The sequence below is a fragment of the Chiroxiphia lanceolata genome, chromosome 1 (genome assembly GCF_009829145.1).
Source record: "Chiroxiphia lanceolata isolate bChiLan1 chromosome 1, bChiLan1.pri, whole genome shotgun sequence".
Lineage (NCBI taxonomy): Eukaryota > Metazoa > Chordata > Aves > Passeriformes > Pipridae > Chiroxiphia > Chiroxiphia lanceolata.
In genome coordinates this window covers 138,008,407-138,023,829 of record NC_045637.1, presented here as the reverse complement: position 1 = coordinate 138,023,829, position 15,423 = coordinate 138,008,407, and the positions used below count along the sequence as shown (strand labels likewise).

Here is a 15,423-nt window from a genome sequence, read left to right as displayed (position 1 = left end):
ACAAACCTTCGGGGTGGAGGAGGCATGATGTGTGCACAGCTGGGAGGTTTCAGGTCATCACGTTAGCTAACCATCAGTAATCGCTGCTGGCATTTTACCTGGCCATGATTGTACTGCTGATTTGTTGCAGATTATCAAAAGCAGAAATGGATCCTCAGGAGGCACATCCAAGGAGGGATTTATCTGAATAAACGAAGCCTGGAGGAAACCATTAGTGCTTAGTAGAAGACGCAGACAATATTCAGAGCTGACCTTGCTGGTGGAGGCGATAAAGTATGATCTGACAGCATCAAATATCTTTTCCCTGATGTTTATTTTCTGCAAACCAGGGGTCACTGTGCCATACTCAGATACTGATGGCTAAAATGGACAAGAGAAGAAAGTCCACACACACATAAAAAAAAAACAAACTAATTACCAATCTTGATTTTCTGTTGGTTGTGGACCTGACAGGGGTTAGAGCAACCTGGAAGAGAAATTGTACGATATACAAGGGACTACTTCCTGACTGTAAATATTGGGGTGTTTTATGTTTCAGCTGCACCATTTGACAGAGAGATTAGAAAATGTTGTTGCATTAGTTGCTATCCTTGATAGGTCTCCTACAGGAGGGAAATTCCCACCATGGACAATGCTGCCACTTTCCAGATATTGGAGCAGTTGGAGAAGTAAGAAGGGAGAAAAGGAAGCTGGAAAATAAATTGTTACATTTTAATTCATGTTTTCCCATACATCTTACAGATTTTGTTTGTGATACATATATATGTTACATACATGTGTATGTGGTTTGTCTTCTATACCACTGCTACACACATACACATATAAGGGCAGGAAAAAAGGAAGTATAGATGCTAAACACACATATACACCCTCCAATGCAAAATTGTATTATAGTCGTATTCATGGAGCAGCTAAGAAAGTATGCATTATACATACAAACACACATAAACACACATACATATAACTACCTACATATATACACATAACTGTGTGTACCTATATACAGAGTTAGATATAAATACACACAAACACACACACGAAATACACAGGTATGCACGCACAGACATAACTGGTAAAAAAATCCCCCTCTGAACTGTAATGCCACTATCATTAGAGTCTTACTGCATCTGATGAGTCAGTTGATACATCACATGTCAAGTAAGCAAATGTCTTACAATCAACTTGTATTACTTATTTCTGCATATTTTAATGTGGTTTCTGCTCTGTTTATAATTTTTTTAAAGTAATGCTGAATGGAGTCTTCAGTCTTTCCCCTTTCCAAGAAAGGTACTTGGATGCTTTAACAGTAATTTCAAAGTTATTTTGTTTTAAAATTATTAAAACACTCATTATATACAACTCATATAATACATATGTCTAATCATCAAAAAATAGAAGCAGGAGAATGCATTTTACCCTCAATAAATTAGGAAGGATGACACAATTTAAACAAATATCAGGAACAGTTACTGCATTCCTTCTGTAATTTATTGCCTTCAGAAAAAGCTCAAATTACAAAATGTGTAGGGTGTAATGCTCTAGGCTGTTCAAACTGGGTTTGCAGTGTCTGCAACACTGGAACTAAATATTTACACGACTCCAAAAGATCTAATCTCTGGATTTCACCCCCCTCCCACCCCCTTTATTTAATTTGTATGCTATCTTTATCCACCACCCAGCACATTCCACACAGTCACTAAAGTTCATGGAAGAGATAAGTGGAGAGAAAAAAAAAAAATCAAGACTTTCAAAGGAAAGAAGTAAAGCTGTTTGAAAAAAAGAAATAGATCATCCTTGTTAGAGCTGAAGTCTTGCAGCAATTTTAGCTGGATACATATGGATTTTAAGAGTTTCTGAAGCAGAGATAGCACCTGAGATGTCTAGAGACTCTGTCAAAGAGAAGTCCTAGTGGGGAGTTACCAAATTACAATCTTTCAAAATCTGCGACAATAGTCTGATCTCCAAAGTCTCTCAAGTTCGGAAGGCTTCAAAGAGACTGGGAATTCAAAGAACTCCATAACAGACAAATTAAACTCTATTATTGCACCCAAAACCAGAGCCCAGAGTTAGGCTGTGAAGAGATACTTGCGTGGCATTCCCTGAATTCAGAAGGTTGGTGTGTTGGCAGCCTCCACCTGCTCTGAGAACTACATGAGTGTGTCATATCTCCTCTGACCCTACATCTACTTTTTGCTGCTGAAAAGCAACTGCAGGCAGGTGAGAAGCAAACCACCTTAAGGCATACTGCTGACGGACCAATATGGGTGTCAAAGCTGCTTCAAGGAGGCAGATAATTATGAATAAATTGGTTCTGTTTGTATTACAAAACTCGAAAATAGAAAAGAAAGCAAATGAAAGAGTAACAGAGCCGGCTAAAGCATACAGACACACTCTGAAGATATTTTCTTTTCTCCTGGGCAATGGTGCCAATACTGAAAGTGTAACAGAAGTTAACAGCTGTTCCATATTTTCCCTTCAGCTGTGAAAAGTAAATGGGAGACCCGTATACTAAGATCAAGAGTCTCACCTTCACTCCTTTCTCTGTGTATACGCTAAAAAAAAATGAAAAGCTCTTCAGAAATTTCTGTTTCAACAAACAATTCCAAGGTAATATTGAATAGATTAATTCTTATTATTGTTTCGTTGAATTTCAAGGGAGTAACTGAATCACAGGCCACCTGAAAAAAATTGTTTAATATTTTGTTACATTCTCACCTTTTGTAATGAGGTAACACTCAGTTTTGTACAAGTTTTAAGGACTATAAAACAAAAAGCCAGATACAAATTTTACTTACTTACCTGATCTCTCAGTCTCTCCTGGTGTCCCATTATTGCTGTGGCATGGTGGGGATATTTCTGTTTCAGATGCTCAAGAAAAGCCTCTCTCTTCCTGTCCATTTCTGAGGTTTGCATTCCCAGTATTTCTTTGGAACTGCGAGGGCCACCTACTGTATGTCTTCGAGGGATGTTGCGGGTGGACTTTGAATTAGAAGAGGTGTGACTGTTCGGGGTCGAAAGGAGCTCTTTAGATCGGAGACATTCTGCATCGTCTAGTGATGTTACATGCAAACTGGTTTTTGCCTGGTCTGAAAAAAACAAAAACCAAAAGAACTTAATCCCAACATACACATTAGCAAGAGAAAGGGAAAAGGACTGATATAAAAGCTAGGTTCTTTTAAAAGTCTGGTAGTGTGCAATGGCATGTTCTGCATCATTAGGCATATACACATCATAAGAAGTGGCCCAGAAATAATCCCTTATATAAGCTATGCACATACTTATATACTTTTAACATACAACTGCAGTATTGCCTCACAGAAAAGTGAGCATCATTAAAGTAGATTTTCCTTTTATATCATCTTTACCTATGTGACTTGAAAAAAGATCTGACAGGGCCCTTATTCCCTGACCTTTAAGATCTACAGGATGCTTTCCACAAGAAGGAACGGGTTTCTTCAATAGCCTCCAGTACACTTAATGGCCCCATAACTAGTATCCTTAAGGATACCAACCGATAAAATTCCTTTGACAAAGAAGATTTGTAATCCTTAATCTTTTTTCAATGTGTTTTCAACATGTTCTGAAACACCTGTGAAATAATAGGAGGGTTTGGGAGTCTCTTTTTCCTGATTTCTGACTGTGGTCTGGTTTTAAATTTCACGGATCTCCCTTGGATTTTATATGTCTCAGGATAGCGGGCTGGAAAATTCTGCATCATTTTTTCAATAAATGATTTCTTAAGAAACAGAGCAAGACCAAGTTTTGCATGATATAAAAAAGGGAAAAAAACCCTCAGATAAATTTTACTACTTTAAAATCTACTTTAAGACCAAAGACCATGACGACATTTGTAAAGAGACAGGCAGAGACAGAGGGTATGTGAGTGCTGGCTTATCTTCAGGTAACTCTGTAACATGAACCCTCAAGTGCTCGAAAAACTGTAGTCTGGAGTCTTGTTACCTAATACCTTTGAAAAAACCCCTCATTCCTTTGTCAGCAAAGAAAAAAAAAAAAAACAACAAAAACCTGAAGCATTGAAAAGTCTGAATGTGCCCTTCCCCATCTTTACCAGGCACTCTCAGACGTCCCTATGTTAACCCTTCTCAGCACTACCCCAGGAGCAGGGAGCTCCTTCCTCTAGCTCTTTTGAATAAATCTCTATTTCCTTCTGTCTGACACTTTTCACCTCAGAGCCCTTTATTCTCCCAGCGGCTGTTTCCCCCACGTGCTACCATTATATGGCACTGCTGTTTGGAAACAGGCACCTACTCGCTTCTTTTTATGGTTCAGTCAGTCATTTTGACACTGTGCCTACCACTTGCCTCAGGATTTTATGCTGAGGATTTCTCAGCTTTCTGGTGTGTGTTGTCAACTGCCTGCCACATCCTGTGGAACATCAAGACCTGCTAATAAAGCAAATCCTCTATCAGCGCAGCCAGTGCTGATGTGATGTCCCACCAATTCATATAGGGAACCGATTCCCTTGGGTTTTGCCACAGAATTTGGCCCTGGAAGATCTTTAAAGAAGATTAAAGATGAAGATCATTAAAGATGATTGTGTAAGCTCTCTATATTGTTCAAGGACTCAAAAATTTTCCACAAAACCCTTTTGTTTGCTTTCATGGGAACTTATCCTGAAAGCAGATCCAGACACAGGGGACCAGATGAGCACAGATTGGGACACAACTTTAGGAACAAGTTTGGTTCACAGGGAAGTCTTACTCTCATACAGATTCAAAATGTCATCTGTGGTCTCTGCAGCACCTTCTAAGACCTTCTGAGTAGCATAATCCTGGTTAAAATTTCAGAGCAGCAGCCTCACATGCACATACACACATACACACACATACATGTGCACTCGACTTTTTCAAGCACAACTCAATTAAAAAACATCCATTCACTCTGATTATTGAAAATTCAGAGCACCAACCATCAGGTACACTCAGCTTGTTTGAGAAAAATGGCAAACAGGAGAGTGTAGCTTGCAAGAAGTCACTATGGCTACTCCAGATACACTCAGTCAAAACAGTTTCTGAAAGCTGCACGGTCATTTCAAAGGATTTTACATGGGAGGAAAAAGAGGTGGGCTGGGGCTGGATGGAATTTACCATCTTTAATTTGTTGCATCAAGAGCCTGGAGGTTTTATCCTGGAGACTGTTGGAACAAAGGCAGCAGACATAAATAAGGTATTTTCTTGGAGCTGGAGGGAGTCAGAGTGAGTGTGGGTGACTGAGTGCAGCAATTTGGTATAAACCCCTGAAGTGCGGTCACAGCAGCAATTTCAATCACTGAATTGGTGGCAGGCACTTCCTCAAGAAGGCAGGTAAACCTATGCTGACAAGCACAACTCAGAACTCCTGAATGTGTATTTTGGGTCCTAAATCTCTCTCATGTGAAGTCATTCCCTACTCTGCACTTTAGTCTTTTCAATATTTTAAGAAAGAGCTAATTATGTGGAGCACAAAGGACATATCAAGTAAAGTGTTTTACCACTGTTTGTTATTGGGTGAAACCTTGAGAAGGAGTCAAAAATAACATATTTTTCTTATCCTTTATTAGAAAGATCAACAAATTCTCTTTTTTTTTAAAAAAAAATATATATTTGGAAAATACTGTATAAATACCAGTGGAAGAAAGGAATGTAAACTATGCAAACTAATTGCTTGTCTTGCCAGAGAGTTGATTTGGGCATCCAGCTGGATCTTGATCCAGTGGCATCACAGCAGCACGTAACTTCCTTTGCAAATCAAAATCTGTTGTGTTTCAATAGGGGTCTTTTCCCTACTAATTGATGAAAAAAAATGGTTTTGGTCACTTCCTACATAGGGATAAGTGACTTCAATGGCAAGGTTGAACACTGCGTTGGTGAAATCCCCCTGTGTATCTTGAGGCACATCAGCTCTACAGATGCTGGGTGGGCCACAGTGCTACAGGCAGGAAAAACTGAGTGGTTTTTTTATATTCTGGAGTTGCTCAATAACGTTGTGGGCAAACCTTTCATATCTTCCAAGTGAAGATAACAGGCCTAGCAAATCAATCTCCACAGATAACTTTGAAATGTGTGAAGGATCATGTGATAGTTCCCAGATGAGCACTAAGAGTAGGAAAAGGATAAATTATGCAAGTACCCTCCTTGGAAAAGGAGCAAAGAGAAGCCAGTGGAAAACAAAAAGGTGTAAGATAAGCTTGTCTCCCTCTGTCCCTCCCTCATATTCAGAAGCTAAAAGCTGATGGTCTTTCCGTTCAATAAAGCGCAAATCTAGAGGGGAACTAAAAGCAAGACTTGCTGGATGTCAGGGAGGACTTCAGTTATCCAAAGGCTTGAGTAACCCTTAGACTTGAGTTGCTTCTCTGATCTGAAAACAAATTTCAAGATTTCTTAACATCACCAACATCACCCATTACTACAGTGGATGTAAATACAGAAAAGGCCCAGGTCTGCAGTGTAGAAGCAGTATGCCTAGGACTAGCAGGAAGATTATCATGAAGGATTAATGGCTGGGAGCTAGGGAAAAGAAAAAAGAAAAAAAAAGAGAGAAAGAAAAAAGTCCTTCAGCATGTCCTGCTATGTAATTCTTCAAAGTCATACCCTCCATGAAGTCTACAAAGGTCAGGAAAGTCACTTTGCTTCATTACTTTAAATGCTGCAAAGATTTTAATAGTCTTGTTTTGCAACCCAGGTGACATGAGAGAAGAACATTTTGAGAAAAATGTCAGAAAGGAACAAGTGTAGACCTGACCCATACTATACTGTGAAACTGAGCCTTGAAGTAAACTCCATTCAATACTAAAATTTTAAAAAAGAATACAGATTTAAGAGTGTGGTCAAATCCACCACTGTTACATTTACGTTACCAGTGAGATTATTTGGAATCGTTCTAATTTACTCCACTGCCTTTATAATTAACTCTCTTTCCAAGGAACTTTCAAACATAAATTTTGGATATGGGCCAAAACTACTACATTTGCTTATGAGCTTTCAGCACTCAACATTTTTAGGAATCATAGGATCAGCCTGGTAAGACCTCTGTTTTCCTAGCTCCACATGTATCTCAGGCAGTTTCATATAACCCCTACAGAAGAAATGTGTTACTAAAGGCTTTTTTTTTTTCCCTTTTCAGACACATTCTTTAAGTGACGATTTCTGTCCCACTAAACATAAGCATACACAAACACAGGTGACTTGTAGTGTTCAGTACTTTAACTTGAAAAATAATTCAAAAGAGCACCAATCAATTAATGAACCCTCAATACCAAAAAAAAAAAAAAAGAGTATTTTTTCCTAAGTTGCCAATTTGTTGGTATTGCATACTCCTGAACTTGAGTGACTTTTTTAAAACCTTTTTTTAAAGGTTTAACATGCACTATATTTGTTTCACAGAAGTGCAGTAACACAACTTTTCCTGAAGTGCCTATGAGGAACACAACACGCATGAAATGGGAATGTTCACAGGTGCCCCACAAATACTATAATAGATAGGGATTAGATTAGGTGTTTGTCATGCTACCTGAATGTTATGTTCCACGTGGAATAGCCCACGTAGAACAAGTCAGGAAATAGTTTTCATTCACTTTAGACTAAATAGTGCAGCAGTGAATGTATGAACGCACCGCAGTGGATCCGCCGTGGAAACCCCGCTTAAACATTCTTGGCTTCGCTCCAAAATAAACCCCAGTGGTTTCACTCAAAGTAAACTAAACCCTGTCACAATCTGCCGTGGATCTCCCCCTTTTAACAGACAATCCGAGGTAAAGATGAGCTCAAACCCACTTTTATGAAGGAAGAGCTATTTCTCTACCATAGGTGAGGCTGCCAGAGCATTTAAAGGGAAGAGGAGATGCTTTCCCCCACCTCGCGGGAGCAGCACCCTCCGCACCGGCAGGGTCCCGCATCCGTGACAGCCACACAATGTGCTCCCGGCTTTAGAGGGCAGATAGAAATCTCTTCAAAGAGAAAGTTAAACTCATAAAGTCGAAGTATTAAGGAAATCTGCAGAGCCATTAGCACAAGAAAGACATGCTATTTTTTTTTTCCATGCATTCTGCCTCCAGTTATAAAAAGCAGCAACGAGGGGCATGCTTAAACGTAACTCCATCTTTGCCTTACTCACATCGCCGCTTACTTACCCCTCGTCTGCCCGCTGTCTGTTGGGCAAGCCAGGCACAGCTCAAGTTTCTGGCTTTCATTTTCCTCCATTGTCCCTGCCTACTGCTCACGCTCCCCTCTCCAACTTGGAGCCGCAGAGCCCGGACTGTCAGCGCCGGTGCTCGGGGAGGAGAAAGGAAGCGCTGCCCCCGCCGGCTCGGAGCCCCCCCCTCGAGGCGCCCCGCAGGCCGCCCGCGGGGCCCGGCCCGGCGGTGGCAGCGCGGCGGCGGCGGCCGGGGGCGCCCCCGAGCCCGGGCCCCAACAGGTGACGGGCTCGGCAGCCCCGCAGCCGCCCCTACCCGGCCCGCGCCCCGCGCCGCCGTGTGAAAGGCAACATTTCAAACGCGATTACAGGCCTGAGCCTCCGCTGGAATCCGAACCCGCAGCCTTTTAAATCTCTGTCATGGGACAAAAGCCTTTCCACACGGTATTTTTTTTTTTTTTTTTAAAGCTCGTAACCACCAAGCCCACAAACATTCCTGATAAATGCTCCTCTGTCTTTTTTAGAGTCTAGTTTAAAAGTAATTCATTATATAAGCGCTTTGAGGTTTTGTTTTCTGTTGAATTCTTTGAGGCCGCTCACAGAATGAATTGGGGGAAAATCAAGATACAGGAATTCAACTTTAGCGAAGCCAATAAAAATGAATGGTAGCAATATGTAAGCAGGGACTTCGGGTAAGAGGGATTTCGAAGCCTCAGTAGCAAAACACATAGAAACATATAACTAATTGTCTTTTGGCAGATCAGAGGCCAGAAGCCTGCATGAGAATCAACAGATCTACCAGGCTGCAAGGCAAAAAATAGTGTGGCTGAGAAGGATGAGATCAAATCCCACAGATTCCAGCAGATGCCACATGTGTTGATTTAGTGGAGAATATCAGACTGATTTAGTCTATCAGAACCATAACACTGAATCAGAGATGGTGGAACAAACTGAGTGTTGAGTTACAGCATCAAGACCAGAAAGTTTATCCACAGACAACTTCTGAATTAGGTTGAGAACAAAGCATAACTGAGATATTAATAAAAATATGCAATTTCTCATTTAGATCAACCTCATATTCCAACACCAGGTAACACTATCTTGGACGTCTTTGCAAACAGACCTAGCATAATATGGTCTTCCAGGCTTTCTTCAACTCTGACTTCAATATAACATGAGCCAAATTGCTTGCAATGACCTCTCAACCGCCCAGTCTGGACAGGCTAGGAAAATTCCCCTACGTTTCCTTCTACATCTCTATCTGGCAGAAATGTCATCCTGTCTACTTAGATTATTGAATGCAGAAATGTTTTGTGTATACATAAATTTGGTACAGAAGCTCAAGTAGGATTGCTCTCCTCATGCCCCTATCCTCTCCCTTCCAGACAAAAAGTATTTGAGTAAATTACAATGAACAACTGATAAATGAACAAAACTACTGTTCATTAGATCAGATACACATATTCTCTAGCGCTTGAGAAATATTTATTTTCCTTTTTAACAATTAATTCTATATCATCTTGGAACCTGGCAAAAATCCCAGAAATCTAGCATGGAAAACATAGAAAAGATGAAAATACAACTTAAACATTAGCACTGCTATTTAAAGTCTGCAGTACAGTGCTCTCAACAGAATACTTCTGTCGTTGTCCTGCAATTATAAAGAAAACAGTTTGATACACATTTTATTCAGAGTAATGTTTTTACTGGCCTTGGGTTACTCGTGCTCATTCTGATTGTGAACTATTTTAGGAGGAGAAGGGATGGCAAGCCATCCCACTTATCTGATGTTGCCTTTTGTGACATGAAGGAATGTGCCTTTAACACTGAGGTTTTCCAGAGTCTGGACAAGCATGATGAGCCTCTTGCAATTTACATTCACAGCCAGCTGGAAGGATAAGAGGGCTCTGACAGGAATAGTGAACACTGAACACCACCAAGTTCAAGAAATGTAAAATAACTCAGAAACCACTAATGGAAAAAGAAAGCCAGTGCAGTTGCCTGGAGTAGCAACATAAAAGCAGTACCAAGACATTACCTGTATACAGGGCTCAGAAATCGAGAGTTCTGAAACTAAGAGCATTTAAAAAGATCTTATCCTGAAATAACACAAAGGAAAGCACAAAACATAGTTGCCTAAAATGCCTGAAAGGAAGGAGCTTTTTCAGCCTTGTACAAAACCAGGGTTAGCTCTGGAGATCAGTAGCGTTTGTACCAAGAACATTAATAAGATCAGAGTCAATGCACTCTGGCCCTTTAGAAGGCTTTACCTCCATCTATGGTGGGGAAAAATACCTAGAAAATTAGTCTAAGACTAATAATCTATCTACTTTTAGCCAGCACCTTTACTTTCCACAGCCAAGAGCACAAGACAGAGTTGTCTCTTGAGTCCCCCACTGACATGTCCTAGTAAGCAGCCAGGTGCCCCTTGGGACACTGTTACACTGGTCTGAAACTATTGCTTTTATGGCCACAGCAAGATGCTCCCACTGCTGAGACTAACAGTAAAGGATACTGATAGTGCTGCTAAGGGGCCTGAGCAACATGGACTCCCAAAATGCAGAGATGATCTAAGAGAGATTGCTATTTTGGTTGTGGACATGTGACTTGAAAACTAGGTGTCATCTTATGAGAACTTCTGCAGGTGCAGAAGTAGTTTCTCAAACAAGATTAAAGAGCATTGGCAAAGGGACAGACTACACATGGCACACTTCAGTATCATCAAAATCAAACAAAACAAGAGAGCTCACACATAAAACAAAATCGCCACCCAGGAAACATAATCACCTCTGCTGCTGCTCAGGACAGGGAACAGTTGGGACAGCAAGGTCTTAAAGCATGTTCTCACTTTAACGGAAAAGTTTCTGGTCTCAAACTAGATTTAATTTGTGTATGTAACAATGCTATTCCTTAAGATGTTACTAAAGTCTATTTAAAAGAGTTAGTGAAACTCCTTTAGCAGCTGGAGGCAGCCAGAACCATTATATTGTTGAGCTCAAATAAAGAGCTCCCCAATACAGTCACTGGGATGAATCACCAACAACAAGTTAAATAAACTTGATTAACCAGTTCACAGCACGCAATCAGCATTTGTTTATCTGTGGGATCAACAATAACTGGTTCCTTTTAATTACTGTGCTCAGATCTGGAACCATCAATATCAAAACAATGCACAGAGAATAACTGCCAACAGGTTATGATGTTTTAATTGTGTTTAAAATTAATGTCCCAGAGCGACTTCAACACTTCTGGGTTTAGCACGTGCATAACAGGAACAATTAACAAAAAGTAGCTGCGCTCAATTAGTCAAACTTATAATATACAACAATGACTCCATGGCACTAGCAATTATTCACAACTAAAAATCTGGGAAGCTAATTATTAATAGTTAAATCATAAGAAGAGTCCTATAATTAAAGACCTGTCTCAATCCCATGCGAAAACATGTAGCCACTGTGAAAAATGTTATGAATGCTCTCTGTGGGAACCAGCCTGACACTACTTAACCCACTATAGTCCAGAAACAAATATTAGACCTGAAGGAATTATGAGCACTTGAGCAGGTTACACTGCAGCACCTCTCCAAGCCTTATATGGCCAGAGGTGGCTTTGGACTGCCCTGGAGAAGGGGAGGAGCATCAAGAGGATGCTCCAGACTATCAGGAAACTTCCCTGCTACACTCCAGGGAGTTGTGCGTGGCCATTCGCTAACAACCAGTCAGATCTGAAATGGAGAAAGTATCTTTAACTAACTCCAGAAAAACAGCACTGACTGTGGTGAAGCTCTGGGTTCCACCTCAGGCAGCAGAGAGCAGCTTCAGGGCTGCAGTTCATTTGAGCACATCTATATTCTTGTTCATCCTCAGCATCTTCACTGCCAAGCTTGGTGTGGTCTCTGAATGCTTAAAACTCAAATAGACTCACTAAAAAAGAAAAGGACTATGTTCACATAGTATATTATCAAAGATGATATAATAGCAGCCATTAGCTTGTACAAGAAAAATGAAAAAAAAATTCCAAGGTCTATCAATATGAACCCATGTAAGTAGACCCTGGGGGCAAAAAGGTTGACACTATTTTAAAATTAATTGTCAACTAATTTGGTATTGTAAAAGGAATTGCAGATTTTTAAGATGTGGAAGGGAACTTTATGATCATTTGGTCTCATCTGCTTAGTAAGGAATTTCAATGAGGTGGGTCTGATAGTGGTTAAAATATTCAGTGCTTAAGTTAAAGAAAAACATCTGAACTTGATTTTAAAATTTATGATGACAAACAATCTAACACAACCTCTGGAATTATTTATCATGAAGTTACCTTTCCTGTTAAAAATCTTTGGAGAGTTTCAGTGTTTATACTATATACATTCCATTTCAGTTAAGAACTCTCATACTTGTGAGGAAAAATTAGCCCAAGGAGCGAATCGGTAACACTCCAGCTTATGTAAAAAAAGAATACTGAGTATGAGTTTCTCTACACATCTCCACAACAGAATTTCATTGTGTCTTATCAGACCTACTAGTTTCAGCTCCTCAGAGAAGTTCAGAGACTAACAGTGGTGCCAAGAGCCAACCTTAATCACTAAAACAACTATACAAAAGAGTGACTAAGAAGCTGAACATGAAATATTCAGGCAGAAGATATATTCATCCTACCAAATCCATTTCAAAGAGAGCTCTAGGAAGCAGCTGTAATCACCTTTCATTTGGCATCACCAAGCTTTCAGGTGCCCGTCTCCAAGTAATAGAGCAACCTTCATTTGCTCCAAAAGACATTTTATTCAAGCACACAACTCCTCTCTCACCTGGGCACCCGTATCATGTTAAATAGGTTAGATTTCTGTTTTCCAAGTTTCATTCTTGTTTCCTTCCTCCACCTCCAATTTTTTAAATAAATTAAAAGGCCTGAAAGCAGTAAACACTTGTGCATGCCCTAAATCAAACTGAGAAAAAGAACTGTGGTAATCACAAAGAAGTGCTAACATTCAAGTACAGAAAAAAAAAAAAGAGATGATTCTTCTCTTTCATCAATAACTTTGTCTCCCTCTCTAGTTTGGGACAATCCCAACAAAGCTAACTGTAGATACACTTTAACATGACTTCCCTTTCCACTGCCCAAGGGAAGATGGAACAGAGCTAAATGGGCATAATTACAGGATGCATATTTCTGACTCGTGTAATGCAACATCTTATTTCAGACTTTTTACCCCCCTGTTGTCATCCCAGTGTACCAAGCTAACATTAATATTAGTACATTGCCACCAGCACAGCCAGCTTTGAACTGAAGACCCTGACATGTCTCAGCTCCTCCTCCTGCCTTCCAGCCTGGCCAGCCCTTCACACATCACACAGGAAGGTAAGGAAAGACAGCGGTCTGCAAACACAGAAATAGAAAATATGAACATGTTTTCATAAGGTACCAAACAACTTACTCTGTGAAAGCAAAATGTGCCTTACATTGCAGAAATTTCAATCACTAGAGTTTAATCAAATAAAAAGCAATACGTGGGTGGGAAAGAACAGTGTAGGGAATTGTTTCTGAGGGAGGTAGAAAGCGAGGGGGGGAGGTCGCTTTTAAGTCCATCTGCTCTCCATTCAAATTCTATTTCTCCCCAGTGTAAAGCATTTTGGTTTTGATAAGTTCCCTTTGGATGAATTGTCTCAAACGGAGCTCTGGTGAGAGTTTGGATTCAAATCGATCCAACTTTTTAGCAGTGCCAGAAGAATAGACTTACTGCCTGAAACACCATTGCTGGTTTCATGGATGTCTGCAGGACCTGTTTGTAAATTTATGAGGTGACATCTTTAGTGATCAAAAGTATCAACACTGTTCTCTGCAAAGCACAACTATACTTTGAAATAATAATGAGAGATCCTTTATTTCAGCTCTTACGAAGTACACATCGAGTTTATAAGATTGTCCAATGACCGCTTGAATTAACAGGAAATACAAAGTGTACTTCAATGAGGCCTGGGTTTAGAAATAAAATAATAGTTCAAGTTATGTTGTGATAGCCATAACCACTTACTTATCAACACGCATTTCTGAAAAATAGTCTACCACAAAAAAATAGTTTCAATTAAAAAATTAATATGTAATTATTAGAAATTAACACAATGGCACCAGTGTTGCCAATACACAGCATTCACACAATTCATGATGGTGGTCTTTCTTGAAAAGTAACTTATTTTGGAATGTTATTAATTTTATTCATCTCTGGACTGTACCCAATCATATACTTGACTTTTCTCCACAATGTCACTGGCAAGAACTAGATTTTTTCTGAGACTTCAACTAAAATCGAGTGAGAGGTCAGTGCCATTGTGATTTAATGAGTTGGACATTTTAAATTGTTCTTACTACAGTTTCTCCCTGTCTCCTGCCACAGAGGGTGTACTAGGCAAAATAGGACAATCTGAATGTCTGAAAAGAGATAAAGACAAGTCTAAAGAAATTCTTACAGTTTGTTTCCATGCAGATCTGATTTCTAACCCAGCCGGGATAGTCACAGGTTTCAAATGTAAAGCTGTTGTTTCTACCCTTTGTAGGGCACCAGCTCCTGAAGGCAGATGTAAGAGCAGAGGGCTAGTGTAGATCTGTCAAACTTGTAAATGTATATCAGCAACCTCTCCAACAGTATGTATATCTCCTTCCTTCAAAGTGCCTCTCTGACCTCTCCAGACCATCCTGATGCTATCATTAAGACAGCTGATTAATAAGAAAGGAATCAGAGCTGACAGCAGTGGCACTGCTGTTCTTTTTCAGGCCTGCCCAGTCTGTTCTGCTGGGATGCACACTTATTAATTCACTCTTCAGTATTTAGGATTTCATAGCTTTAGGGCAACAGGGACCATTTGATTATCTTGTCTGACTTCCCATCTATCACAAGCCATTAACTTTGATCTGGGGTCCTCAAACAAAGGCCAAACACTTAAATGAGATGAAAAAGACATTACTGATCTCAGGAGACCAACACTGCATATGCACTAGCATTTGTTTCAAACCCAACCACACACGCAATGAGGTCTGCCCAGATGATCAGCATAAGGGAGTGTAGGACATCAAACTCCCAACTGAGGGAGCTTAATTCTGAGCAAAGTTCTTTCCTCTGACTTTAATTTCCCAGATCAGACATCCACCTTAAAAGAAAAAACCCAAACCAAAGCTGTGATGCACACATTCAGTCACTGTCTCCAGCACAGTCAGTCTCATGCAGGGAAAAATAACTGAAAGGAAAAAGAAAAACACCTCGAAACATACCTGTCCTAATGTACATGGAAGGCAACAAATCCT

At 40.1% G+C, this 15,423-nt stretch overlaps 1 protein-coding gene and 1 long non-coding RNA gene across 20 annotated transcripts in view; one reads left to right on the top strand and one right to left on the bottom strand.

The window, feature by feature from the left end:
* KIAA1217 (KIAA1217 ortholog) overlaps nucleotides 1-15,423 on the bottom strand; it is a 338,228-nt gene that overhangs the window by 169,254 nt on the left and 153,551 nt on the right. For 14 of the 19 annotated variants that reach the window (XR_004359376.1, XM_032700657.1, XM_032700743.1 and 11 more), the window contains exon 2: nucleotides 2,800-3,086. Coding sequence is in view for 17 of the 19 variants with exons in the window: in XM_032700657.1 (XP_032556548.1) it covers nucleotides 2,800-3,086 (287 nt within the window). In the remaining 2 variants the exon portion in view is untranslated. Of the gene's footprint in view, nucleotides 1-2,795; nucleotides 3,087-8,128; nucleotides 8,292-15,423 lie in introns of those variants that run through there. The other 5 variants (XM_032700649.1, XM_032700674.1, XM_032700684.1 and 2 more) reach the window with 3 other exon arrangements.
* LOC116793180 lies at nucleotides 8,449-9,191 on the top strand. Its single transcript, XR_004359397.1, has 2 exons — nucleotides 8,449-8,574; nucleotides 8,890-9,191. It is a non-coding gene; the product is annotated as an uncharacterized LOC116793180 (long non-coding RNA).